Source organism: Aspergillus luchuensis, chromosome 1 (assembly GCF_016861625.1).
Source record: "Aspergillus luchuensis IFO 4308 DNA, chromosome 1, nearly complete sequence".
Classification (NCBI taxonomy): domain Eukaryota; kingdom Fungi; phylum Ascomycota; class Eurotiomycetes; order Eurotiales; family Aspergillaceae; genus Aspergillus; species Aspergillus luchuensis.
The window spans coordinates 4,116,192-4,144,177 of NC_054849.1; the positions used below are offsets into that span (position 1 = coordinate 4,116,192).

A 27,986-nucleotide genomic window follows, 5' to 3' on the forward strand; every position below is an offset into this window, starting at 1 on the left:
TGTGGGGTCAACTGGACAGTGAGGAAGGGGATCATGTGGTCCTGCCAGATTTCTACTTTCCACAAAGTTAGTAGTAGATAGATAGATAGATAGTAGGGGAATGTTGTGTGGGTGTATCTGCCAGATTGTGGCTTGGGCTTGAATTGCTTCTGGATCTTCCCAACCAATTAATATTGCATGCGGCGTATGAATGCCTGAGATGCGCGGAAGCAGGTGCCTGAGGATGAAGTGGACAAAAAGCTGCTGCTGATCGCTGGGCGGAAACCCTTGGCTGACCAGTGAAAAGCGCGGACAGAGGCAGCAGGGGTGTATCTACCGATCAAAGTGAAAGAATAGAAGCAAAAGCAGTGAAAGGTGGATCACGAAAGCAAAATATTGAGTTTTGATACCCAGCGATAGTGCCGGGCAGGGAAAAAGTCATTAATAATGGGAATTAGGTAGGCGATGAGAAGTGTGATTGTAACTACTCCGTAGCAGGAGGCACAACTAAACTAAGTACGGAGTACTGATTGCTCTGCTCTCTCAACCCGCGGGGAACCGACCGACAGAAAAAAGTGTCCCAAAGCAGGAATCCCACCAAAAAGGGCCGATCCAGCCAATCACCGCCGCCAACATTTTTCCTTCCCGGGCACCCCTCCTCTAGTCCACCATCTCTCTCTTCTCTCGCTCACCGGCCCCGTCTTTTCCTTCCCTATTATCTCTCCCTCTTCTCCTCTTTCCTCTTCTTCTTTCTCTCTCCATTCTCTCTTCCATCTTCCATCAATCCCTTTCTCTTCTGTCTTTCCTGTTAGTTCAGTAGAGATCAATCATCCGTCAAGATGGCCGCCAGCTCTTCCCTCGACCACCTGAGCAACCGCATGAAGTTGGAGTGGCACTCCAAGCTCAACACTGAGATGGTGCCCTCCAAGAACTTCCGCCGCACCTCCATCATCGGCACCATCGGTATGTTCCTGCCAGTTGTGTCGTCGCGAATGTCATCCCTTCATGAAGACCTCGCACCCCGCACTTGACCTCATTCAAGCTAACCTCCGATTTTTTCTTTAGGCCCCAAGACCAACTCCGTGGAGAAGATCAACTCTCTCCGCACTGGTACGACCGATTAACCTATTCACTCTGGAAGGTATCAATCAGCTGACTAGCTTGCAGCCGGTCTTAACGTTGTTCGCATGAACTTCTCCCACGGTTCCTATGAGGTAAGAAGCGGTCCCCATCCGTGCATTGGCACATGACAGTATGCTGACCCGCCCCAGTACCACCAATCTGTTATCGACAACGCCCGTGAGGCCGCCAAGACCCAGGTCGGACGTCCTCTCGCCATTGCTCTCGATACCGTAAGTTCTCCGGTCCCTTGGCCGGTCGCGATCCCCAAATTGACTCCTCCGTAGAAAGGTCCCGAGATCCGTACCGGAAACACCCCCGACGATAAGGATATCCCTATCAAGCAGGGCCACGAGCTCAACATCACCACCGATGATCAATATGCCACCGCCTCCGACGACAAGAACATGTAAGCCTCCTCCCCGCGTTCTTCCGACCACTGCAAGTGGATTGGGAGACCAGCCCAGACTTGTCTGTGCACGGACTCCGCTAACCAGTCGTCTTGTAGGTACCTCGACTACAAGAACATCACCAAGGTGATCTCTCCTGGCAAGCTCATCTATGTTGATGACGGTATCCTTTCCTTCGAGGTCCTCGAAGTCGTAGACGACAAGACCATCCGCGTCCGCTGCTTGAACAACGGCAACATCTCCTCCCGCAAGGGTGTTAACTTGCCCGGCACTGACGTTGACCTCCCCGCCCTTTCCGAGAAGGATATTGCCGATCTCAAGTTCGGTGTTAAGAACAAGGTCGACATGGTCTTCGCTTCTTTCATCCGCCGCGGTAGCGACATCCGCCACATCCGTGAGGTTCTGGGTGAGGAGGGCAAGGAGATCCAGATCATTGCCAAGATTGAGAACCAGCAGGGTGTCAACAACTTCGACGAGATCCTCGAGGAGACTGACGGTGTCATGGTTGCCCGTGGTGACCTTGGTATCGAGATCCCCGCCCCCAAGGTCTTCATCGCCCAGAAGATGATGATCGCCAAGTGTAACATCAAGGGTAAGCCCGTCATCTGTGCCACTCAGATGCTCGAGTCCATGACATACAACCCTCGTCCCACTCGTGCCGAGGTGTCCGATGTTGCCAACGCCGTCCTTGACGGTGCCGACTGTGTCATGCTGTCGGGTGAGACCGCCAAGGGTAACTACCCCAACGAGGCCGTCAAGATGATGTCCGAGACCTGCCTGCTCGCCGAGGTCGCCATCCCTCACTTCAACGTGTTCGATGAGCTCCGCAACCTTGCTCCTCGCCCCACCGACACTGTCGAGTCCATCGCCATGGCTGCCGTTAGCGCCAGTCTGGAACTCAATGCTGGTGCCATTGTCGTCTTGACTACCAGGTATGTAGCGACGCTTCCATTTGGATATATTCAGTCGGGTAGGATGAGTGCTGACAGATCTGTAGCGGTAAAACTGCTCGCTACCTTTCCAAGTACCGCCCCGTGTGCCCCATTGTCATGGTCACCCGTAACCCCGCTGCCTCCCGGGTAAGTCGAGAAGCTAGTGTTGTTTCGAGAGTCGTGTGCTAACGTGTTGAAACCAGTACTCTCACCTGTACCGTGGTGTCTGGCCCTTCCTCTTCCCCGAGAAGAAGCCCGACTTCAACGTCAAGGTCTGGCAGGAGGATGTTGACCGCCGTCTCAAGTGGGGTATCAACCACGCCCTCAAGCTCGGCATCATCAACAAGGGTGACAACATCGTCTGTGTCCAGGGATGGCGCGGCGGTATGGGCCACACCAACACCGTCCGTGTGGTCCCTGCTGAGGAGAACCTTGGCCTGGCTGAGTAAATGCAAAAGCAGTCTGGCATGCCACCGGTTGGTGGATGACACGGTAACGACAGCGATTGGATAGAAAGCGTCAAGGGTGTGTCTCTGGATATCGTAGACCGGTCTCGCCGCCATGCGACGACCCAGGTAGTCTGCCCGCGGTAGACTGCTTGTGTCTTCACTGCGAGACTCGTTAGTCGGGGCAGGACGAGGAGCACCAGGAGTGCGCACTTGCGTCTACCACCACATTCACTTTGAGCCCGAAATGCGCTGGGGGAAGACACACACCTTGGGAACGTAATGTGTATGTATTTTGATTTGACGTTAGTTAGCCAGCCATGTTTGGTGGACTTTACTGCGATCAAAAGCTAGAATTTAATAAGTTGTTCTCATGTCTTGAACAAAGTAAGCGGCCTGAGAGTCAGTCAGTATGATTTGTTAGTGGAAATGCAACCCGGATCATTTGAAAATCCATCATTCGTCGAGCAAAAGAGTTAATATTCGTCGATAACGAATCGCATCGACGTAAGCCATGAACGGCATGTCCGAAGACATGAATCGGACGTAGTTTGTAAACAATCAACAGTCAAAGAAGACAGTTGCAGAAGGAAAGAAGGAGCTGAGTAGTAAATCAAAAGAGAAAAGGAGAGAAAGAGGGCGCAAGAGAGAGAGAGGAAAGCCCCTCGAATCGAGTCCTCCTCTCTCGTGCGGGGGAACGGAACAAGAAGCCCCCCCCAACCGAGGCAAGCAAGCAAGGCATTTGTCAATCTTTCACATTTGAAATCCAGCCTATAGCTCGTGAGTGGTAAACTAGTAGCAGCAGCCACTGGCAGTAAATCAGTTAGTCATGGTAAATAGTGAGTTCGTCGTAGCGCACAGCGCAGCGCGGAGCATAAGGCTACTAGGTTTAAGTTATCCCGATAGCTCTCTTACACCCCGGTCTGGGAGCAATAGAGAGAGAGCAATCACAGTCAACAAAATTGACGAACACACAAAAAGCAAGAAGAAGGGGTGAATAAGAGAAGAGAAGAAAAAGAGGAGCCACACGAAAAAGAAGAAAAAGAAAAAGAAAGAAAATCCGCGCACGCGACGGTGTGGGAAATGCGAATTGCCCAAAACTGAATTGAAGGAGAACTAAAACCGCGGAGCAGCAAATCAGATTCCCGAGTGGTAACCCGAGCGTCCCGAATTCAGCCGATGGTGTGTTCGGGATGTGTGACACTCGCGGGGTTCTTCCGGAAAAAGGATTACTACTATGTTTTACTACTTCGGGTATTGTTTTTAGATTATTGTGTCTGTTGAAATTTAATGTAAGATGGCTACTTCAGATTGATGTTTTATTATATTATGCTTGTGTTATCATCATGGTCATTATGGCTGGGTGTGTGGTATTATGATAAGTCCTAGTCTAGGTAGTGGTGTGGTGGTGTGGTCTCGTACACTCATTAAAATGAAGGAATGCTTGTGGAACGAGGAGAAAACAGCAAAAGTAATAGAAAAGAGAAAATACCGCTCAAAGACCGTACACAAAAGTTGGATCGACACGCCAAGTGCAAATGTAGCATCAATGAATGAACTGGAAGTGGGAATTTTTGGTACATCATGTCGTGTTCGTCAAGTCATATCCGTCATGAGGGTCTTAATCAGTACAGAACGGTCCGCGGGGGAACTAATTCGCTCAGCTTGCCATCTCCTCGAGGGCATCAGCGTCCGCGGCGGCATAACTCTGGCTCGGGTAGTGTTCGACTGGGGCGTATCTGTAGAGCTGGGAATTTTGGAATTGGTGCCAACAGCTTATGGCCATGTCAGTAAATGCTGCGGTTTTAAGAATGTGAGGTTTCAGAAACATACCTTGGGGCCTGGAGCACGTATCGCGCCATCGCCTCTCTAAATCGACTCTTGTACTCCTTCGGACTGGTGACGGTAGGTCTGTTCTTTCCACCACCAGCGAATCCACGATCTTTAATCCAAGATTCTAGTTTCTTATCCCAGGTGTACGTGCGGATGCAATCGATCACGCCAACCACGAGCTCTGAACGGCTCTCGTCGATAGCGATCATAAGTGAGTAATCCATCACGTTTTGGCGCCCTAGGAATAGAGTATCATTCCAGACGCTCTGGCTCAGAAGCTTCTTTGAGTGCTCCCGCGCAAATAACGGTGTTTCGTAGATGAAGTCCACCATGTTCTCATCTAGCAAAACCTCGTTGCGTTCTCCCGTACTCTGGACTTTGCGATTCCGCATGGAGCCCTTCAAATCGAAAATCCGAGTAGGAACACGATCGTAGAACAAGTTCTCCATCAACAGGAGGAACCAGTTAAACTCTGTCCCAGTAGCGGGGTTCTTGATGATCACTTGGTAGAAACCAAACATCTTCGCAATTGCAGACGGCAGCTCATGAAACAGTGCCTCGGACATAATCTGGAAATACGCTGGGGCGAATTTCAGGAATGCCTGTGTTTCAATGGGCGACAGCGATTTGAGAATGAAGCGATCGTCGAGAGTCTTCAAGAATAGGGATTTGGTCTTTCCTCCCTTGGAGTCCCATTTGGCACATCGAGAGAGCGATTCTACAATCCGCTCTGCGACTCCACATTTCTTCCGTAAGGCATCAAACTGCTCCGCATAAAATACCTTGCACAGCATTTTCGCTTGACCTTCCTGGAATTGATACTTCAGATGTGTACCTGTCGACCTCAAGAGTGCATGTTCGACCCGGGTCTCGTCCAAAGCATCGTTGCCATCCTCTTCATACGTGTCCTTCTCGTCAGGCTCTTCGTAGCGCCTTTGGATGGCTTCTAATTTCTCCTTGTAGTCGCTGGAGTCCAGCGCGAACGCGATCAGGGAGCTTGGTTCGTCCTCCCGCACGATTATGTCGCAATCCGCAAAAACGTGATCGGACATGGTAAGCGGATAATCTAGAGGTGCCCAACCGCTGGCAGAACGCTCTGACCAGAAGTTGGTCAGCAGCTTCAATAGCGTACTCCTCTCATGCTTGGGGAACTCTTTCAGGTCCATCGACTCGTCTTCAGGCGACATCTTCAACTCATCATTCGAGTCTAGTCTTTGCAGGTCGTCTCGGTCTTCATCACTGTGTTCCTCACCTTCGACCTCAGATAAGACATGTTCGTCCTCCGGGCTAGCGCCCTCCTTTTCTTCCTTAGCTGCAGAAGGCTCCTGTGTAATATCCTCCTGCCTGCTCTCTTCCTCAGAATCCCGCCTCGGCATATCATCACTGTTTCTGCCTGACTGGTCCGGCGGGACGCGTGATGCTGGGGGTATGAAATCTTCCCCTTCGCCAGAAGGCTCCCGTTCTTCAACTGCTTCCCTGACATTCTTGTATACCTCGACGATTGGTTTCGAGGAAGCTATTGGGATTGCGCGAGAATGAGTACCTTTGGCAGCTCGTCGCGCTCTTTCTCGTTGTCGTTCCTTTTCAAACTCACGGCTCAATTGTTCGAAGTGTTTAGCCAGGTTCGAGACTCGGGTATTCTTTCGGGTCGGAATAGAACGCGGTATGAGAGATGAGCCTGGTGTCATTCTTCCACTTCGGAGGGCCAGATTGAAACGTTCCGAGAGCTTCTTGTTGTCCGAAGACCTTGACCTGGAGTCCAGTGGAGGACTTGGAGCTCCATCAGACGGTGTCAATCTGCCAAAGGCGATTTTCATGCCCTTTATTGGGGTTGTATCATTTCCGAGGTCCCTGTGGAAAGGAGCAGGTTGCGTTTGAGCCCGAAATAATGGTGGAGATGTAGACTTTCCACTGCGTCGCAAAGTAGCTTCGGCAAGTCGGGGAATAGCAGATGGGAAACGACTTGGAGTTGGAGTTCTTTCAGGTTCATCGCTTTTCTTTCTCTGACGAACACTTGGCTCTTCAGAAGTGGGTTCCGTCGAGTTCACGTCAGAATCAGTAGGGGTAGCCTTTGGCTCTGATGGCTCCAGTGGCTCCGAGGTTTCCCGGGGCTCCTGACTGTCTATTGCCTTCGTGGTGGGCGGGGCTAGGACCGGATGCTCAGAGTGATTCAAAGGTGTTGCGAGATCCAGATGCTGCACCTCTTTTTCGGCCGCAATCTCAGCCTGCGGGGGTGAAAACTGCGAGCTCCCTGAACTGGAAGAGAGAGTTGCAGAGCCGACATCATCGGACTTGATGGCATCACTCTCCTGGCTTCCTGCAACATCTTTCTCCCCCGAATGCTCTTCGACAACAGATACTAGGACATCCTGGGCCTTCTCCGGGGAAAGGGTCATACGGCGCGTTAGTCGCATCCGTTCCGGCATTTCGATGATTTCATTGTCAGCCTCATTTGGTGTGGTAGGAGGCTCTTCGGGGATCACCGACACATCCTTGTCCAGGAAGATTTTCTTCAGCTGCAGAGTAGCCAATCGTTTGATATCTTTTTCCGAGGGGAAGAAATTCTTCTCAAATTCAGCGAAGGCAGCATCCCATTCGACGACTTTCTCCTGAACGGAGCGGAGCACTTCATTGAGAGGGATTACTTCCCAGTATCGCGAGTTGGTGTATTTTTCCTGTAGCTGTTTGATCAAGAGGATGTGGTCCTCGTTGGCCTTCTTACTCAGATGCTCTATCTGTGTTTTGCAATCTTCGGCTTGCTTAGGGATAACACTCTCAACATTGATCCCCTTCAGCCGCGCCTTGACTGAAACCATGAACCGGGTGATGCGATGCTCCATTCGCTGATACACCTCGTTTCTGAGTTTCAAGTCATTGTCCACTTTCCATGTAACCCGGGTTCTAGGAACAATTATCTCAAGCAAGTTGATGCTGTCGTAGTGGATTCGTATAGCAACATCTTTGAAGCCAAAAAAGCGAAGGTGGTCACGCTGCAAGTCATGAGGGCAAATGCCCGCTCGAGCATGGAGGTTCTTGCTCCAGAAGGAGAGTTCCAAATACTTCCCAAATGAGTATTTCCAAGTACTTTCCGACATCGGAAAGACCTGAGTCTCATTACCACAGATCTTGCAACAACTCCACATCAAAATTGTGTCTTGGAGACCTCGCAGTTTTGAGGGGTAGGGCTGGGTGAAAACGCTTATCTGGGCTTCACCATGCACATACTGACGGTGGTGCTCAAACATTCGCTTCTCGCAACCATTTGCCGTACATACTGCATTTGCATGTAGACAGATATCCTCGACATACTGTCCTAAAGTACAGTCTGGTTCGAATATCGGGTCGCCGCCATGCTCGTTGTAGTACTCGAGCGCAAGAAGATCTGGACCAGAGCAGGGAATTGACGTTGTAGTGCAGACAAGGCTGAAGAGGACGACGATGTTTTGGTGGGCGTACGGATCGAAAAGGCCGACGCTTCCGGCGACATAAGCCTCCCACTGACGTTTCTGGGTTTGATAATGATGAAGAGCTCTATCATACTCAGCATCATGGGCTGCGCGTAGGACTTCTTTAACCTTAGGTGGAGCACCCTCGGGTGACTCATGAACCATTTCAGGGGTTATCAGTATGAATTTCTGGGATTTAGCCTTCTCATCTGCTGGCTGGTCAAGGTTAAGGTCTTTGTCGCGGAGGCGCTTAAGATAAGCCAATTTCCGCTCCATCTCTCGGGCACGCATGAGCAGGTAGGGTGGCTCAAACTGGACAAACGGAGACGCGGATAGAACCTTCGTTTCATGGTCCCGAACAATATCTTCGTAGTAAGTTGGCCTCGGAACGTCGTCGGGCACTTCGCTTGCAGTCTCCGGGTCGGTTATTGTGTCTTTAGGCGAGGAACTGCTCAACCCCTCGTTAGAGTCGTGTCCTGCATCTATCTTCTTTTCCTTCTCAGCATCAGTCAATGCCGGCATCTGCGCAAATTCATCTCTCATCAAGCAGGTCTCCAGTTTGAGGTTGTAGACAACGTAAGTCATGAATTCAGTGATTCTTTTGACCTTTGCAAGCACCTCGCTATCACCGCCGCGCAAAACAATCGTGCAACCCAATTCTTTGCGGCAGCCAGAAAGATACATGTACGTCTTTTTCCGGCCATTGTACACGTATGTCTTGACATCGAAACTGCCGCAGTCACTATGCACCGGGGTGGTCACCAATTTGTCCATAGAGGTGATGATCCTTGTTTGAGTGCATCGAGACACAGCTTCAAGTACTGACGACTTGACATTGTATGCGGTTGCGATATTGGCCTTTTCCAACAGCTCCAAGGCCAAGCCGGAGACGTTCTTCTCAACGAGAAGTAAGTTAGGTCGCAAAGCAGCTATTCTGCTCACCAGATTCGCAAGGAATTCACGTTCCTGCCGGATCACAGGTTCCAGGCTCATAAAATGTTGCTGATGCCTTGCATATTCGAGGGGGAAAGCTATTATCAAGATCTTTGGTTGCGGTATGCTCCTCGACATACTTTTGAGGGCAAGATTTTTCGTGAATACCAATCCGGAAACATAGGAAGTATCTCCTGGTCGGCCACCCAGGATCTTTTTCAGCTTTATATAGTGACGAATATCCATATCGTCACCCCCCTGTACGTCCGGTACGACCTCGTCCGCTGCCTTAAGAAGTATCGGCAAAAGAGCCGTTTCCCACTTGGAGACGTTTGGCACGGACGAGTCTTTGAGGAGCTGTCGCAGCAGTTTGCGAACATGCTGCAGGCTAGCCTTGTTTAACTCGACCGGAGGCGCACCTGCTCCTCTCATAGATGAGCTTCTGGTCATTTTGAAGCCGCTTGGTGGAACTCCCGGGGGCAGAACATGAACAGCAGGCGGTTGTTCAAGGGAGTTAAACATGCTATCTTTCGATGCTCTCGGAGAGTGACGCTGATGAATACTACTTGCAACACTAAGATTGCGCCGACGGGAAGCGCGAGGCAAATTTACTGCTCTCGAGCTGCTAACACTACCATCATCTGGTTCGCGGCCAAAAGAGTTTAAACCAGCAACACTTCGATCTCCAAACGCGTGTCGGCCTTTCTTCATGGCTGCAAGCAGTCCGCTAAATGTAGTACGCTCACTTTCTCCACCACTTTTGGACAACGAGCCTTCTGATACAGCAGACATTAGATTGGGCTGTTCCTCGCCACTGGAGGCATCATCAGAGAGGTACTGTGCCAGGTCAGGATCGATGATATTATCTTTATGAAATGCAGGCAACCGGGACTCATGCACGGCATCATCTATTTGGCGCCGCTGGAACGGTGCACGGTCATCGTGGTGAGGTTTGAAGCTTCGGATGTACTGCTGACGGGAATGGTGACGCTTGTGGCCCATTGAATGAGGTCTCCCACTCAATGACGACTTCAAGGATCTTGAGGACGTCGGCCGGGCTAGAGGTCTATCTGGGCTAATCTCAAGCACAGCTGAGCGGCGGTTGTGGCCTTCTCCTGCACGCCGTGTCGCGGGAATGGCCATAGTAGGAGTCTTCATCACATGTTCGATGGACTGAGACACAACCGATGAGGTATCATCCTCCTCAGAAGGAATACGCGGATAAATTCCCGCCCCGAATTCGGACATCCGGGGATGGAGCGGTATGGGGCTTTGTTCGCTGTCAGAGAACTCGGAAGAATCGTCGTCATGGCCATTTATCATTGCCTCGCAAGGCTTGCACACACGTATTGTTCCGGTTTGGCTAAACCGGTCACCCGGGATTAATAATGTGCATTTAGAGTCGAAAATTTGCCCGCAGGTCCGACAGTGGTGCTTTCGTCGAAATGTAGAGAAAGGTTCGCCACAATGGAAGCAATCTTTGGCATTTTCGTCTCGCATCCAAAATTCTTTGCTTAGTAGCTTGCTTCGGAGCTGGGACATGACGCCATCGCCACTCGCATGCGGCCGCCAGCTTCTTCCATCCGTGCCAGAAACGCGGTCCACAGACGTGTTTAATGGAGCCAGCGGTGGTGGGCCAGTTACGGACTCTGCTGTGGAGGCTTGGGATGCCACATATCCTGGCAACCGGCTGGCACTCGATATGGACTGCCTTTCTCCAGTCTTATGTTTGACTAGCGGCTTTGGTAATTCCTTCCGTTGAGCCTCATCATCGGGCATTGGCAATGGCGTAGCAACTCCAGAGGGAACTTGCTTTTCAATGAATGGAGCTACCTCATTGCTGTTGTACTGAGTGACGCTATTCGTCCTTGATCCAGAGGCCGTGTTGATTCTGTCCAAGCTGAATGACGCGCCTGAATTCGATCGTAGCCTTTCAGGCGGGAAAGGGATACCATCTTGGGTTCCATCAATTGAACGTTTAGCCTTTCGCAGCGGGCCAGGCAAAGCAGCCTCTATCTCATGAGTTCCCTGTGAATCCGACCTTCGAAAATTTTCAGGCACCTGACTTCCCATGGTAGACGTTCTGCTGATATCATGGCTTGCTGGAGCTTCGTTCGCGGAACTGGATTTGACCTGTAATACTGGGGAATTCGAGAGCCGCTGGCTCCAACCCGATGAGGACATGGATGCAGTATGAGGGCCATCTTCCCTGTCCGTGCCAGCGGACTCCACAGTTTGCAGGCTGTTAGTGGAAAGATTGACCGAGTTCGTACTTGAGGCATGAGTAGCATTCACATGAAGCTCGGTTACCATCGGGTCAATGGCTGTTGAGCTACCCGTAGCTTTGGGTAACGGTGGCACCGGGGATTTCAGCGCAGGTGATATTAACGGCTTCGAAGATGAATTCGTTGATTTGGGAGGATGTTTTGCGCTCTTCCCGGCTCCAGAAACACTATCCTGGAAGGAGTGCTGGCTCCCAGGAGCCGGTGAGTGAAGCCTTGAGCCTTGTGACGAGCCCGCATGTTGCTGATGGGATTCCGAAGACTCATGGGTAGGCTTTATGGAAGAGCGCTCTGACGGAGGACTTTTTAAACCAGTATCATCCGCGGTATTCTTGTCTGAAGATTTCCCAACCCCGCCCACAATACCACCCACCGATGTCCTAAAGCGACTATATAGCCCGCTCAGCCCACCTTGCAGCTCGCCGGATATGGTTTTCTCGTCTGTTGCAGATGATGGGGCAGGAGGGCTCGTAAACTCGTTGAAAACTGTCAAGGCGTCCGACTGGTAGGCAGCGGTATGTATTTGATCGAGGGCTGCGTGCAGACTTTCACGTTCCGCCTGCGTCGATACAGAAGCTCGAGAACCGCGGCGACCGAGAGGAAGGAAGACAGAAGAGGCGGAGGGGCTCGAAGTCCCCTGGGACTGTTGGGAAGCCATACAGGCTTCTTCGTACCCCGAGATGGGACACGAAAAAGCAGATATCCCCGCGGAATCTTATCGAACGTTAATCAGACGGGTTTAGCAAGGCAAGGGGTGGCAAGCATTTGCGGTATCTTGCTGCGGAGAAGCTTCCGTTGCTCGGTGATCGGAGTCTGTGCGGTGAGTGTCCATGCATGGGTGAGTTGGACTCCACATTCTCTGGAGGGAAGTCGGATGAAAAGAAAATTAGTCAGTCGAAGACACCGAGGAGGGCAGGCAAGGCAGCCTTTGTCTCCGATGAGAGAAGAGGAGCAAAGCGGGGGAGAAGAGATGCTGAATGAGACAGGCTGCACTGTCTACTGTCTAGACCTCGTCGATTAGCAGCAACAGGGATTCGGGCGGTGCCCATGACATGTGCCGCTGCCCAATGACGTGGTTCGCGCCGACCACCGCGTTGTGGCTGGTGGTGTGGCTAGTGTATTGAAGCGCCACCGTGAAGGCGGTCAGGCGCGTCGGTTGCCGACGAGGTCGCGTCTGCCGGGAACAAATTAATGAGCTGCGCAGCTTGCGCTAGGAGCCAGACTCAAATAATCGAAGCGATAAGATCATGAGTACTGCTACCCACTATACAGTTCTGCTCCTACAGATGGAATGAAAACCAACGCGGATCCGTATACGTACACTAACCAAATCTTCATCTGCTGAAATCTATCACCAGACTATGTGGCCCTATACCAAAAAGCTCGCTCGCCTTTGCCTGCTTCTAGATCCTCACGATGGCCTCCGCCGAGATCTGGATTGCACCCGTCATTGAGAGATGTCTCGCATCTTATAGTCAAGGTTCAGCTAGTAGTACTAAGTACGAAGATGATGGTAGTAACCTTCGTTTTTCTGCCCATGTTCAGCATTCGGCTTTGATCCAAGGTGTAAGTTTGATCAACCTCCTGCCGCTATGAGGACTATTGTACTGACTATATTTCCCGACTAGTGGAGGGAGCAAGAGGATGTACCCAAATTAATCTTGACCGACTCCAAATCCCAGATCGAGGCTGTTCTTACACATGAGGCATTACGGGTATACGGAAAAACAGCACCGGAACATCCATTGGGCGCGGACCTGGCTCGGGGTTACTATATCCAGTTGTTGGACTTTCAGATAGTCCTGGAGTATACGATAGTTGAGCCAAAGGTTCATCTATATGTTCAACGTTTCGATATCGACTGGGGCCGCGGCAAAATCAAATCAGCCCCGCAGGGCAAGCTCGTCAATAAGAATCCTTCCGTCAAGAAATTGATGCAACATGTCGTTCACGGTCTTAGAGGCTCTGAGGCGCAAGATGTGGCACATGCGGAGCCATTTGATGATACCTTTGGAACACAGGCTTACCAAGACACTCGGATATCTGCTTCGCAAGACATTCTCATGTCCCAACTACCCCCAATGTCCGCTTTCAAGAGTCCAGCGGCTCGTACCTCGTCTGTTAGCTGTTCTCATATGACAAATAGTTTATTGGGGAATGCAGAAATGCGTGCCGGAGCGCCGAATGTTCCCGAATCAAGTAGTGACCCTGTGCACAGACGAAAGACAAAGGCTGGAGAACAACTTCGGAGTAGACAGAACAGTGCCGAGGTCACCAAACCTTCCCCCAACTCCATGACTGTCCGGCGAAGTTCATCGGCTATCAGCCCCACGAGGCTTGAGAATGCCACGGGGACAGGGAAACCTGATACCCTCATTCGACTTCCAAGTGAGTCGGCGACCCAGAGAGTCAGCCAGCCACCCTGTGATCCACCAGGCGAAGAATATGCAAAAGAGTCAAATGCTGCTGTTACAGAGAATGAGTCAGCATCCATTACGATTCAGGGAAGTCCTATTAAACATTCTCCTCAATCTATGAAACCGGAGAGACCGTATCCCAGGCATACCGATCCATGGCATGGGATGACAAAGATTCGACGGAGAGACATAGAAATCCCAAAAGAGCAAGCTGAACTGCTGGAACAACATAGGCGCCGTTGGATACCACCATCTCCAGGAGAAAGCACGCCACAAGGGCATGTGCCGCCCAGACTCCTTGATCAATGGAACAAAACGGCACTCCGAAGGAGTCGCATGGCTCGAGAGGAGATGTCTGTGGATATGGAGACTGAATCTCGCCAGCTTCTTCCTAGCCAGCCCAGCCCTACACCTCAAACCGATTCGGAATCAGAGGGCGAGCCTTTGACGTCACAATGGTCAAGTTCCCCAGAGCAGGGGTCACGTTCACGTCAGGTTTTGCCTGCAGATAGCAGCCCAGTGCGTGTTCGTACCTTTAGGAAGGGAGGAGAGTCAAAAAACGAGACATCCGAACAGCCGCCGCGAGGTAGCTTGGAGTCTGCTCGTGGCAATCAAAGCATACCACAACCGATGTTCACGACTAAGGAGGGCCCTATTGATCTCGGCCCCAACGGGGATGGTCAGCTTGTTGGCCGTGAGGCGACTCCGATGAAAGATACAGACCACATTCAGGTTCTTCAGGATATGTCCGATGCTGAAAGCGAAGACTCGATGATGGACACGTCCGTTCCGTGCCCGCTTGGTGATGCCCAACAAGTGCAACTTACTAGTCAATCAGAACAGGAGGTTACAAGCTCTGGCTCATCACTTCCTGGGCCTCGCATTCGCGAACATGTGCAGGTTGTGGACACGCCGGACAACAATGTTAGCCGTCGATCTGGAGACTTTGCTAAAAAGGACGCTGGTTCACAAACTCGTCACGATGGGCAGCTGTCATCTGACGCAGCGAAATCGTCATCTCAGTCACGGATCCTGAACACGTATGCCAGTAGTGGATCCAAAGGGTCTTCATCCCAGGATCGTCAAGATAGCGCCACCGCTACTAAGAACTCCGATATACTTGGCACACAAGTGAGCAACGGCAGTCTGCATAAAGACACAACAACGTATACGACGTCGGACATGGGGCTCAATTCATCTGCTTCAGGAGTTCAACCGCGCAGTGTGTCGACCAATGGCCAGATGCACAACTCACAGAAGTCAGATCCGTTCTCCTCATACCGAGAAATGCCTTCGTCAATACCTTCGGAGATCGGGGCAGTTGTAGCGGGCCTTGATCAGCCCGCAATGTCGCGCCCAAAACGTCGTGTGTCGGAGGTCGAACAAGAGCAAGAGTCCCCTGCAAAACGGCCTAAGATGGAGTCTCATCAACAGCCAGCTCAAGAACCAGCGTTGAACATAGTTGTTCGTCGCCGAAGCTACATCAACGACTCCACCCAAAAGCTGGAGGAGGCGCAAAGGGTGTATGAAAAGTTTCGGCGTGATTATCCGAACTATTCAGGGGACTTCGCTCACTTTACCGAGCTTTGTTCGAAACTCCAGGCCGTCCGCTCCAAGGGACACTTGCAGCGGTCTTTCTTATGGGATGACTTCATAATCAAGCACCTCGAGGAATATCCACGCTATATTGAACAGTGTCTCTCCGCGGGTACCAAGTCGTTGGCATATGAAGAATTTTTTTCGTCGTCCTACTCTAGGCCTTCATACAAGAAACGGAGCATTACCACTCATGGGATTGAATCAAATGCGGCCCAGTATGTTCCCGCTGATCAAGCCGGGGCACCCGATGCCGATATCGCATCTCAAAAAGCAAACGCTTCTTTTACGGGGAGTCTTGTCCAGCGATTCACTAATTTCCACGCCCATTCCTTTGGTCCTGAGACTCAGGGAACCCAGTCTGATACGGATATGGATTATATGTCGTGTGTTATGTCGTCTCCCACACCTCAGACAAAGGTCAGGCGCGACACAAATGCACCAGACCTTCCAGTATTGGACGAAGAGGCTATGGAGACAGACTCGGAACGGGGTTCGGTATCAGGTATTCCAGTCAATGAGACTGGGCACGGGCGGGATAGCCCGCCGGTGGACGATCAACCCTTGGATTCTTCCGTGCCTGCAGGCGAAATTTATTACGACGTTCAAGACCCGTTTGTGAATGAAGACACCCCGTCTGCGCAATTAGAACAGTACTTAAAGTCTACTTTGGACGAAAAGGAGACACGAAGCCAGGTCAACACTCGTGAGGGAACAGCCATTGCTGAAGAGCTGGCAGAGCCGGGACAGCCAGAGTCCAGTGCCGTGGAGAATGCCGTCGATTGCGCGGAGATACCCTCAGCTGCGCGCGAAGCCTCACAGGAAGATAACTTGGACTCTAGCGTCCCAGAGAGTGGAGAGTATATCATGGACGAGCAACCCAAACCGGACTTGGACTCCAGTATACCCGAGAGTGAAGCTGCAATGGCAAACCCAGCAGGCACAGAGCAGGACGATGAGTTGGAACTAGAGCACCACTCAGTCCCCCACTCCCCACAAGGTTCAACCGAATCCGACATGGTGAGCGAGTCCAGTTACGATGAAGACGATGACACCGATTCAGAAGCAAAGCCAAACGCAATACCACTCCCCCCAGATAGTGACGCAGATGCCGGATCCGGCCTTTCACGCGAGGAAGACAAAGACGAAGACGAAGACGACGAAATGATTGACGAGACGCACGAAACAGCCAGCATTGAGCTCGGCGCAGAGACCCAAGATGCCGCCCAGCTCGCGCAGCAGCTTTCAGACCTTGAACCCGAATCCGACACGGAAAGTATCAATGAGAATTGGTTCGTGTCCCTTCGACACATCCGTCCCAAAGGCCCTGTCTGGTCCGACGACCCCAACACGCCCTTCAAGCAATGGGCACGAGCGGACCAGGCCGTTCTTTCAGAACGCAACCGACGAGGCGGCGCATACCTGCCAGTTGACGAGAAGGGAGTGATCCAGCGTCCTGGATATCGTCGATAAGGGCGATTCTATCCCCTATTCATGGTTCTATTTCATTTATCTTCTGGGAGATTATTCTTCGTATACCCTTTTTTTCAGCTGTATTTTTAAGATGGTTATTTTGCCTTCTTTGTTTGTATTACTATTATTAAGGTCGCTACTATATTTCGTCTTCTAATTTAAATTTTTATTAATGAGAGATATGAGGAGTGTGGTTCATATATGTTATGATCTTTAAGCCAGTAATCCCGTATTCTAATGCCTCTTCGATGGGAAGAATGGAAGTGGATTGTTTTAACAGGGGTATTGTGATTCTCAGAGCAAGGCCAGATGGTATTTCAATCGAAGAGTCGCTATACAGCTAGAGGTGGCCATTGTCCACTTCCCGAATAGGAAGCATTGTTCAGCTGAACCAAATGACAAATGCATTGTTAACGTAGTAGGTAAGTATCTTACTTTTCCAAACAGCGACTTGCATCTTTCCCTTCACCCTTCTTCCCCTTACTAAATCAGGTATCGATTGATTATACCTTGATCGGCTCCACCATGAATGAACAGTATCAATCACGCAGGCAATAATGTAAAACTTATGTCTATCCCTTTACGAAAGAAGTACTAATGGGCCAGTTACCAGATAAAATAGTGAAAATGGATAAAGGTAGATATTTTCAATTCATATACAATAGATGGATGCAACTAGCATTAATTCATCATGCCAAGAGTCGCAGCACTGAATGAATCAGACCGGACCAAGGGCTCTATAATCCAAGTTCCAAATCCTCCATACTCGGGGTATCACGGGTATGCACACTAGCTTTCCTGCCTTTTCTTTGGCTGGAAACAAAATACACAAATAAAATATAAAAAAAAATGTCATCATCAGGTTGTTGTTGTTGTTGTCATGACCGAGCCAACCCAAACCAGAACGCCAGTATGAACAAATGTTGAATGAATTCCTTCCTTTTTTTTTTATTCAGGAAGTGTTTTTTGAGATTGATTTTGGTAATAGACCATCATTTAAGCATGACGGAAGGGTTCATAGGCGTTCGTGCGACCCGTGGTCTGGTTGTTGTGGATCGGAGGCGGGGGAGGGTAAGAGGTGTTGGTGTAAGGGATCGGCTGGGTCTGGCCGTGAGGGCCCAGAGCCTCGTAGGTGTAGGGAGTCTTTTCGGCCATGACAGCGCGATTGCGGTTGCGGTGGTTGTAAGGGGAGCGACCGGAGCAGCAGCAGGAGCTGATGATCCAGAAGAGAGTGGCTCCGAGGGAGAAGGCGACTGCGAGCCAGGTGGCGACGTAGATGTTCTTGCCCATTTGACCCTTGATGCCGTATTGCTCGAGATCGGACTTGAAGACGCCCTTGAGGACGGCGAACATGGCGGTGGAAGTGACGGAAGCGGCAGCGGTGAAGAGGAAAGCAACAGCAGACACCAAGCTGGTCACGCAGCTACCCCAGCGACTGCAGATAGCAAAGACACCGACGACCAGCTCGACGATGGTGAGAGCGAAGGCGATGACGTAGGCGATGAACATCCACTTGGAAACGGCCTTGTAGGTGTTCAGGGCGCTCTTGACGTTGCTGGGAAGGGCATTCTCCAGACCGGTCTCTTCCAAGTTCCAGATCTCCATAGGGTTGAACCAGAACTCGGCCTCGGGCTTGGAGCAGTTGCTGGTTTGATAGCTGTTGTTGGAGGTGATGTTTCCTTCACAGTAGCCCCAAAGACCGATGGCATAGAAGTCCTCGATGTTGTATTGTTTCTCGATTTCCTCGAGCGCAGCGGAGAGATCGCCATCCGAAACACCGGTCAGGTCACTCACGACGGAGGATACTGTTGATGCGGTGGAAGAGGCTTCGGAGGTAATGTTCTTGAGGTTGGCCTGGAGCGGAGTCAGTACGATCGGACATTTGGGTGGGGGATGCATATGAAATGTAAGCAAGACGTACTCTGAAGAAGTAGAGATCATTTAGCGTGCTGGAGCTGGATTTTGTGCAGCCCAGGCCCACCATGATGATGCATATTAAGGAGGCGATGGTGAGGACATATGGAGTGAAGATGCAGACAATGCGACCGCCTTTACCCATGGTGACGGTTGATGTGGAGGATGACGTGGGGATGTATGTATGCTGTGGTTGTTTTCCCTTGCTTATCGGGGGGGTAGATTTAATTTCAGGTCCGAACAGGTGGTTAAATAAATAGAAGCAGGACACTGAACGTGAGTGTATCAGAGTTGATGGGTGGTGGTGAAAAATGTGAGAGATGTAAGATGAGAAGAAGGCTGGGACAGGATGATTTTATAAAAGAGGCTGCTGGGGGATCAACACAAAATTACTTGTTATTTACTGCGTTGAATTTAGTTTATTGGGGAGGCGCAGTCAGATGGAGAGAGTTTGGTTGATCAGCGGACCAATCACGGAGGGCAGATGATGGACTACGCCACGCTTGTTTCTATAATAAATTCGAGCGAGTTTCCACCGCAACCCAAACGCGGGATCCAGCACGGTTGATAGTGGAGCCTTTTATGTTAAAGGGTTCTAGTCATGAGCAGATATTTTCATAGCAAGCAATATTTCTGTTGACATTGCACAGAACACACTGCAAGGGACTAATCCCCATTGAGGAAATTGACCCTCGTGGCGGAGACTCACCAGCCCTACCGCCACGTCAGAAAGTGGCTGGGGTAATACGCGTCCTCTTCCTCATTATTATCATTATTACTCTGGTATTAACCTTGTTTTCTAATATTTGATCAAGTCAGTTGATGTATTCCATTTTCATCAATTTTATACACACACGGGAATTCTGGCTATTAACTGAGTAGTCCTGCGCAATTTATGTCGATCGGGTCGAGTTGGATCGTATCACCACAACCAACCTATCTGATACACGGTGGACCAAAGAGGCACCGTACAGTGAAGTAGCGATCGTCATCATCGGGAATCTGCTTAACCATCTCATTCCCAAGATTTCCTGTGAGCCTGGATCTCTGGACGAGCGTGTCTCACCCTCAGCCCACCAACCACGGAACCTCCACTGACTAGGCTTCATCATTCTGAGCTTGGCAATACGCGGTCCATGTTGGATGCTTCTATTGGTATGCATGACATTCTCGGAAGTTTCTTCTGCATCGACAGATTCCCTGCTGTCCGTCCCATGGTACTGCCTCAGGGACGTCCGATGAAGTGCCCCGTGAGTTATCTCGACAGTGATTGATGGATCATCACCACGGAGTATTCTTAGCAAGGCAACTGGCGTAATCAACCACAACTAGTCGAGTCATGACTTCATGACCACCTATGAAAAGAAGCAAATCTGCTGTTTCAATTCTCAACCGTCGCGGCAGACGGGAAAGTGCCGGGATTGACCCTCATCCGATCGACCAGACTATTAACCCGGGCTTACGTTGAGCGTCTTGGCGGGCCCGTCTCTCATCCATGGTTCCTCCTTCGGCCTCGACCATCCCTTCACTGCCATACCTGCACTCGTTGCTTTCTCTTGCATTCAACAACATCGCGGTGTTCATCCACGAACATCATTTATCCGATAAGGCTGATGAGGAGAACTATGTATATCCTATGACCAGTGGGTCGTCAGATCCCTACTTCATACGCAATTCGTTGAGCTATACTCGAGGATCGTTGATAAGAATCCACTGACTACTTATTACTGTGTACAACGTGCACTATTTCAGCGACAGGCGTGCCTCACTGCCTAGTGCCTACAGGTAACACTCAACAGAATGCACAAGGATGGAGCGTCCAAAACGGAATGCCTTGTGACGTCAGTCAGTGCGCTGCCACTAATGTATACTAGTTCTCCTCTCTGTACCACCACCGCCCACCCGGACAAGATACTCCGTATAGTTCTCCGATGCACCGCATCTGCGACCCACCCAGACCTCAAAGATATGCCTCCAGGATATCCAGCATACCCGTGTACGCAGTTCCATCTGGGGGCTCCATGCTGAAAATGTAGTCTCCCCACCATGGCCCGGCTGCCCACCACGACGCACCCTTCCATACGTCGGTGTTATTCGCCATGTACTCCAGCATCCCCGACACGGCACTCCGACATACATCATTGGAACCCCCGGCATATTCGCCTATGAAGCCGACCTTCTTATTGTCCTTCAGCCACTGTGTAGCTTCAGTGACCCGCTCTTTTCCGATGGTCTCGGACACGCAGGTCTCCGAAGTGCCGGAACCGTCGGAGTCTAGGTACTGGTGCATTTCATAGACGATCTTGTCTTCGGGGTCGGTCAAATTCTTCATGTTGTCGTTGACGTCGACCCACGTCCAGGCGCCGGTCCAGGAGTTGCCTTCGACGAAGATGTACTGGCTGGTCGCACCTGCGGCGCGGATGCCGTTAATGGCTGCTTGGTTGAGGTTCAGCACGAGATCCTGGTCCATGTCGTGATATTCGTTGTCTGCCTTGTCAGCATGATTCTTGACAGGATTGTGGGTACTTACTAGTGTCAAACATGACCAGGTCGTTATCTTTGTACTGGCCCGCCAGGTTCTCCCAGAAGGTCTGGAAGTCTGACGTGCTGGAGATGATCTCGCCGTTGCTGTTTTGTTAGCAGGCATCACCTACGGGGACTGCATACTTACTATCTGCCATAGTTATGAGGGTCGACAAGCGCATGGGCGCCTCCATCCGTTACCGCTTTTATCACCTATCTCGTCAGTACTACTCAACATAGACTGGAGTCATCTTACTGTCGTCAAGTTGGCCAGATACTCCTCATCATATGAACCAGTCATCGAGTCGGGCAGCAACCTCTCCATCATGAACTGGACGCGGAAGAAGTTCATCCCCTTGTCAATCAACGTAGAGATGGCAGAGGGGTCGGGGAAGATGTAGTCGGTTCCCTGCGACATCAGTATACGTCTATACTTGGGCAATGATACATACCCAAACCCCAGGGATATTGGTTCCAAACTCAGCACCCGACTCATTCGATCCGAACCCTATTCTGTCAGCTTCGCAACGACGAGGTAATGGACCCTTACATTCAAACACAGACGCCCTCTTCTTATGTCCAGGACCATGAGGCACAGCCAACGCGGAACCAGCCGCGGCGGCAAGAAGCAGAGTGCTCTGAAACTTCATGATGACTGCTCGATTAAGAGTCTACATTTAGTGTCCAAGGAGATGAGAGTATCCAACCTTTATATTCCTCTTCTACCCCAACTATCCCAATCTAGCACGGAGGTAACCAACTTAGCCAGACATCTCCTCCGCCGTTTATTCAAGTTGAAACGTCCGAATGTAGAGAATAACGGATATTCAAACAGGAAATGCTGCAGATCTTCACACCTGCAGATATCATCAATGCCTATAGGGCGGATAAAGTCGAAGCAGGGACTACGCTCGGTCAATGATCCGCCTTGGCAGGGTCAGGGTCATGAAACTGATACGGAAATGAGGTCCGTGACGGGAGAAGAAGGATCAACATCTGAGAGGATAGAGTAGTGCATAGGTGGAGCTTTCATGTCAGTTACATGGTAATAGTAGCGATGCATTCAGCCAGAATACGGTAGGGCAGTCCCTCATTTAAATATATAACCGGTGCAGTCTATACTACATATCAACAATGAACCAATGAACAAACCGAGCTGAGCATTGACGACAGTAACTAGAAGTTCCATACCAAACCACTACTAGTATATATATCATCTCAAATACAGTAGTATACGTAGTAGTAGTACTATCCAACAAATGAATAATATACTATAAAAATAATACTACTACCACCCCCCCAACCCCCCCATCACCCCCTTCATATCCTCCGCCTGCAAAAGATGATACTTCATCCCGGGATGATAATTATTCCACCAAATACACGACGTCCCATCATCATCGATACACGTGGCATTAGGGAATCCATACGCTGTCGGATCATCCAAGATTTTCGTCATGAATGACCACGAGTCATAGAGGACGGTAGTTACCTTAGTACAACATCCTTGTTAGTTCTTCACCCCCACACAAAGAAACCAAGAAAAAGAGAGAAAGGAAGAAAGAAAGAAAAAGAAAGACTTACATCCCCCTTCTCCTTATTAAATTTCTCCACCATCCCCTCCAAATTCTCATTAAAAACCGCCAAATACTCCGCATGCTGCTTGACGACCTCCTCACCCTGATCCAAAAACAACGGACTGCGACTCGTCGGCGGGACATTCAGAAACAGAAACTTCCTGCCCCCGTTCTTATATACCTCCTCCACGAGACTTTCTAGTCGGGATATGAGCTTGGGTGTGTATGTCGCTGCGTCGGTGGAGTAGTATGCATTTCCTATACTATAATTCCATACATTTCCATTAGCATATACACCCACCCCCCACACCCACATAAATAATACACAAAGAGATTAATGAAGAAGGAGGGAGGGAGGGAAAAGGGAGGAATATACTCATTAATCCCAATCCACACCCCAAACACCGCATCCTTAGCATCCCAAGGCGCAGTCTCCGGCTTCTGGGCATACACATCCTCAAACAGCCGGAACTGCGATGCTAAGTCACCCGGGTATGCGGGGACAAGGGCATTGTCGATTGTGGCGCCCCCCGCGGCGAAGTTGTAGTTGAGGACTAAGGAGGCGTTTTCGGTTGTGGTTAGGTAGCCGATCCAGTTGGGGCCGTTGGTTGTGGTGCCGATTCCTTTTTACCCTTGAGTATTAGTATGGTAGGGAAAGATGGGAGAACTTAGGAAATGGGATGGGATGGGTATGTGTATGGGTGCTTGCCTAGGTCTGGATTGCCCATGGGATTGGAGGCGGAGGGTTGGGTGCCTGAGGCGCTGAAGCCGGTTTGGGAGTAGGAGTCTCCGCTATATTCATTGTTTAATGTTTAGTATAGGGTTAGTGGTGATTAGGGGTAGGGGGTTGTCGAGGACGTACAAGGTGAAGAAGTAGGTGGGATTAGTGGTGGTGTTTTCTGCTCTTGGTCGTGGTACTTGGGTCCATGGTCTGGCTGTGGCTGTGGGGATAGCGGTCATGGTGATGGTGAGGCTGGCGAGGAGCCAGGAGGGTGGGAGTTTCATGTTGGACTACTGCTGCGGTTGCAGTATGGATTGTAGATTTGATGAAGATCTTGGCTATGTAGAACGTGAAGCTTCAAGCTGTGCTGATCTTTCGGATACTATTATATAGTATCACTAAAAGAGGGGTATGTATCACACCCATTCTAGACCCAGCTGTAACCCATTGGAATTTGGATCCTGTGGAATCATTTAGCCGACTGCGATCAGACCTCAATTGCGGTTGATGGAAAGAGAATTCCCCGTCCTGAACCCTGGTGTTGCGGGGTAGCAATCGAGCAATGCATGCTTGCTTGCATCCTGCAGTAGCAAATCGGAGGGAGAAGAACATCACCAAGACATCAATCAAGCAATTGATCGAGCAGACTATGCCGTTTTGGCTACGGGGTGGCTTGCTTAGTTCCCCGGGTAATAGCGTAATCCGCGGTACACTCTATTCTATGTCTCTATGTTTATTGGTATAGTATGTGCAAATCATCTAAAGTAGGTACTACAACTGCAGACGCAACATCTCCATGCCAGTACCACACACCACCAGCTTACTTCCCGACGCATCGTGGAGGACGTCCAGCGACGAAATGTCCGCCACAGAACTGTATCGCTCCGCTGCCTTGCTGATCTGGATCCGGTCCGCCCCGCTCATCTTCGTGTCAATGTCGACCCACCAGATCTTGACTTGGTGGTCATTGCCGGACGATGCGACAGCGAATCGAGCAGTTCCGTCGCTTGGGTTCACGTGCTGCGTGAGGATCTTCGTCGTCGTTATGCAGGCTGCGTGGGCGTCGGGGACTGCGATGGTGCATGTGGCCGCGCCGTTCTCGATGCTTGTATCTAGAAGAGTGACGGTCATCGAGTTGTCGTCGCCGGCGGCAACGATCAAGGACAGGGTGTTTGATAGATCGGCCAGTTCTAGGCTCTTGATGCTGTTCCAATGGATTTGGTAGCGGTTTTCGCATGAGATGGTTGCTGGGGTGATGGATGCTCCTTGGATGGTCTGCTTCATACGCAGCGGTGATGTGATCGTGTAGAAAGGTTCCAGAACGGAGGTCAGGTCCCAGAGTGTAAAGTAGCCGTCTGTGGAAGCTGTGATTAGGCTCAGTGATGAGCCGTTGCGCAAAAAGTTCGCTTGCGTGAGGCAGTTGCTCATGTACGTGCCATTCGCTAAGAGGGTGAAGCTGCCTCCTTCGGTCGACGAGGTGTAATGGAAAATCTGCAGAGTTAGCATCGCTTTAAAAAGAGTGTATGGTCTGCTTACCTTGATGGTGGAGTTGGAATAGGTCAGGCAGATTAGGAACGAACCCTCTGCCTGCTCGTCCTCCACCTCCAATACGTCGAAACTCGTTGTCCGAAGATCCGAGTTGGGGTCGCTCTTGGGACATTCTCCATCCGATGTCGTTCCAAGTCCAAACCGAGGAACCGAGTGTGTCCGCCAAACGAAGAACTGCTCGTAACCACCGCTCGTAAAGAGGAAGCGCCCGTCAGTGGACCAGCCCACACTCTGAAGACCCGTGTGGTGCTCTCGCAGGAGCCGTAGACATTTGAACGCACCCCAGCGGTTCTCAGACTGCGGATCGCGAGGTGTAAAGATACGCACATTTGTGTCTTCCGATCCCGTCGCGAACAACGGGCCCAGTCCACCCTGCTGAGTCGCAGACATAGCTTTCACCTCTCTTCCGTGGCTGCCAGAACGCAAGGTCCGGCTGGCGTCCGGATGTATCTCCATGCCACTAAAGCCGGATTGAATCCATAGGAGTGACCCAGCCCAAGCTTTTGTGTTGTTAGGCTGGAAAGCCCAGGCGCGCCGGCCGCCATTACACTTGTGCCTAGCGACTTCTGTCTGCGCGGATTCGTTCCAAAGCACAAAGTCCATGGGCTGAAATCCGTAGATCATGAGGTCTTGAGATACCTTGTCGATATAGGCTCCTTGGATCTCACAGTTGAAAGCCAGTGAGGCCAGATGCAGGGTTTGAAGAGAAATTGAAGGCTCCGCGCCTTCTGAGATAACCAGCTTGTGCACGCCGTAGGTCCCGCTCCGTCCGCAGGTCAAAAAGTACGGATGCAGCTGTTCTTCCTCACCGTATAGCGACGAGAATGACGTGATGTAGCTAAGTCCTTCACGGCCGTGTAGCTTGCTTGGGGGCATGACGGGTTCGATACTCTCGGTATTGGCCACCTTATACAGAGCGAAATTGCCAGTGAGGGAGCCGAGTGCCAGGTACTGCTTACCACATACCAAGGATGCAGATGCCATACCGAAGCCGTACGGGAGATTGATAGTTATTCTATCCACGCACGGTCCATCACCTGACAACGATACCTTGAAAAGCTCTGCTATCTCGGAGTTTGGATAAGACACAGTGAATACCAGGTTTGCTTCTGATTCTGAAACCTCGTTATAGTCGAGGGGGATCAAAATCAAAGGTCTCTGACCAACGTCGACAAGCCTTATCAAGGTCTTGACGTTATGATTGTAAAGCCGAATCGAACCTCTTGCGTTACCCACAAGGGCAATACCTTCCTGTGGTAAGCTGCCAACAACTGAATAAGATCGCAGGTCATCTTCGACGAATAATGTTTCTTTAAAGATATGTTGTTTAGACAAGTCTTGGGCATTGATATGACCGACCTGAACCTCGCCGCGGGCAGTCACAGCAATGAACTTGTTCTGTGAGACAAAATCAAAGCCTTTGATGGACGTTTCAACGTGGGGTTCCGGATTTTGAGTATCAACTGTCATCGTAATGCGGTCGTGTAGATTGGGTAAAACGAGAGATCCATTCTCGTCTGCCTTAATGGTAAAGTTCTTCACGGCTCCATCAGCGCCGCCGGTATAAATCACCGCCTCAGTATCGGTGCTGCGCACCTCCAAGGACCAGACGTGCTTGCCAGTGTGTTTGCGGATGGAGATTCCCTCGGTCAGCTTGAACTGGGGTGTCTGTGACGACGGGTCCCATGTGAGATCCCATAGTATGCACGTCGCATCTTCACCACGAGATACAAGATTCACTTTGCCTAATCCCTCTCCCACAGGGAGGAAGTTAACGCCCCAAATTCGAGCCAGATGCCCAAAAGCACTGGCAATGGTTTTCTCGGAACCGACCTCATTGTCATGAGCTACAGCGCCGAAGCCAGTGCTCCGGAGCTCAAATCCATCGGTCGAGTACGCCGGCGCATCGTGGCGAGACGTACGCTCGCAGTCAGAAATGTCCCAGATTCTGATCGTTCTATCGTCACTACAACTAGCCAGCAGTCGTCCGCTCTGGTCACTGCGCAAGGAAGCAATAGAAGGAGATATCCGGACCCCGAAGATTGACCCTTCATGGCCCGTAAAAAAGTGATGAATCGAGCCGACTGCTCCTCCAGACTCATTCAGATAGGAAGACCAAACGATGATCTCTCCGAAAACAGTCCCTGCGGCAATCAGGATGTGAGAGTCCGAGAGGGCGACAATATCTGCAGAGTACAAAATCGTGTTGACACCAGTAACAAGTGGCTTAATGTGAACAGCCTTTTCATGTTTTGACCCGTCTCCATCTACTATATGCAGACCAAGAACGGCATTGTGGGCCGTCAACACATATGCAGTCGTGGACTCCTCCTGGCTGGACGCACAACCAGCAAGGATCCAATCCGGTCCCTGATATTCAGCACTTGAAGCCACAAGTCTTGCACTGGGCTCCTGAACAGAGAGGAACAAGTCGAAAGCCCTCACGGACTGTCCTCCCCAAGCAATGAACCGGGCATGTGAGGGTCCGGCAGCTTGCTCTTGTTGGCTGAGAGCAACGAACCCGTGCACATGGTTTCGCTTGAAGGCCTTCAACTCTGCGAGCAGATTCCCACGCGCTTCATCAATGAGTCTGATATAAGTGCCTTGGGCTTGGAGTAGAAGCTTGACATCCCTCAACTCAAGCGCTTTGAGCGCCGTTACGGGGACGCAAGTGTCAATGTGCTGGAGACGGTCAGCGATGTTGAATATGATTGATATATAAGAGTACCACTGACCTCAACGGAGGGATGCATTCTTCGAGGCACATTATCTACAAATGGTGGCTTCCCCCGCATGGCGATCATCGTTCAAAATTCCAGAATTTCCATCCACTGTGA

General features: G+C 50.7%; 7 protein-coding genes across 7 annotated transcripts; 2 read left to right on the forward strand and 5 right to left on the reverse strand.

Moving 5' to 3' along the window:
• Positions 1–1,166: 1,166 nt before the first annotated feature.
• On the forward strand, positions 1,167–2,889 carry PYK1 (pyruvate kinase CDC19; the record flags this gene model as incomplete). Its single annotated transcript, XM_041683871.1, has 6 exons — positions 1,167–1,193; positions 1,251–1,331; positions 1,386–1,507; positions 1,607–2,440; positions 2,506–2,587; positions 2,644–2,889. 6 exons carry the CDS (start codon positions 1,167–1,169, stop codon positions 2,887–2,889), a joined length of 1,392 nt encoding a protein of 463 aa, XP_041538112.1.
• A 1,657-nt stretch (positions 2,890–4,546) lies between these two features.
• Positions 4,547–12,038, reverse strand: FAB1 (1-phosphatidylinositol-3-phosphate 5-kinase FAB1; the record flags this gene model as incomplete). Its single annotated transcript, XM_041683872.1, has 2 exons — positions 4,547–4,661; positions 4,720–12,038. The coding sequence occupies 2 exons, from the start codon at positions 12,036–12,038 to the stop codon at positions 4,547–4,549; spliced, it is 7,434 nt and encodes a 2,477-aa protein (XP_041538113.1).
• Positions 12,039–12,796: 758 nt separating this feature from the next.
• On the forward strand, positions 12,797–16,866 carry AKAW2_11394S (uncharacterized protein; the record flags this gene model as incomplete). Its single annotated transcript, XM_041683873.1, has 2 exons — positions 12,797–12,946; positions 13,009–16,866. 2 exons carry the CDS (start codon positions 12,797–12,799, stop codon positions 16,864–16,866), a joined length of 4,008 nt encoding a protein of 1,335 aa, XP_041538114.1.
• Positions 16,867–17,862: 996 nt separating this feature from the next.
• On the reverse strand, positions 17,863–18,925 carry AKAW2_11395A (SUR7/PalI family protein; the record flags this gene model as incomplete). The annotated part of the gene is made up of 2 exons (XM_041683874.1): positions 17,863–18,720; positions 18,788–18,925. 2 exons carry the CDS (start codon positions 18,923–18,925, stop codon positions 17,863–17,865), a joined length of 996 nt encoding a protein of 331 aa, XP_041538115.1.
• Positions 18,926–20,740: 1,815 nt separating this feature from the next.
• On the reverse strand, positions 20,741–21,953 carry AKAW2_11396A (glycoside hydrolase family 5 protein; the record flags this gene model as incomplete). Its single annotated transcript, XM_041683875.1, has 5 exons — positions 20,741–21,267; positions 21,311–21,408; positions 21,452–21,516; positions 21,560–21,712; positions 21,756–21,953. The coding sequence occupies 5 exons, from the start codon at positions 21,951–21,953 to the stop codon at positions 20,741–20,743; spliced, it is 1,041 nt and encodes a 346-aa protein (XP_041538116.1).
• Positions 21,954–22,591: 638 nt separating this feature from the next.
• Positions 22,592–23,885, reverse strand: AKAW2_11397A (putative cellulose-binding GDSL lipase/acylhydrolase; the record flags this gene model as incomplete). Its single annotated transcript, XM_041683876.1, has 5 exons — positions 22,592–22,795; positions 22,888–23,143; positions 23,257–23,503; positions 23,590–23,672; positions 23,743–23,885. The coding sequence occupies 5 exons, from the start codon at positions 23,883–23,885 to the stop codon at positions 22,592–22,594; spliced, it is 933 nt and encodes a 310-aa protein (XP_041538117.1).
• Positions 23,886–24,372: 487 nt separating this feature from the next.
• On the reverse strand, positions 24,373–27,953 carry AKAW2_11398A (tRNA (34-2'-O)-methyltransferase regulator RTT10; the record flags this gene model as incomplete). The annotated part of the gene is made up of 3 exons (XM_041683877.1): positions 24,373–25,092; positions 25,138–27,831; positions 27,885–27,953. The coding sequence occupies 3 exons, from the start codon at positions 27,951–27,953 to the stop codon at positions 24,373–24,375; spliced, it is 3,483 nt and encodes a 1,160-aa protein (XP_041538118.1).
• Positions 27,954–27,986: the final 33 nt, after the last annotated feature.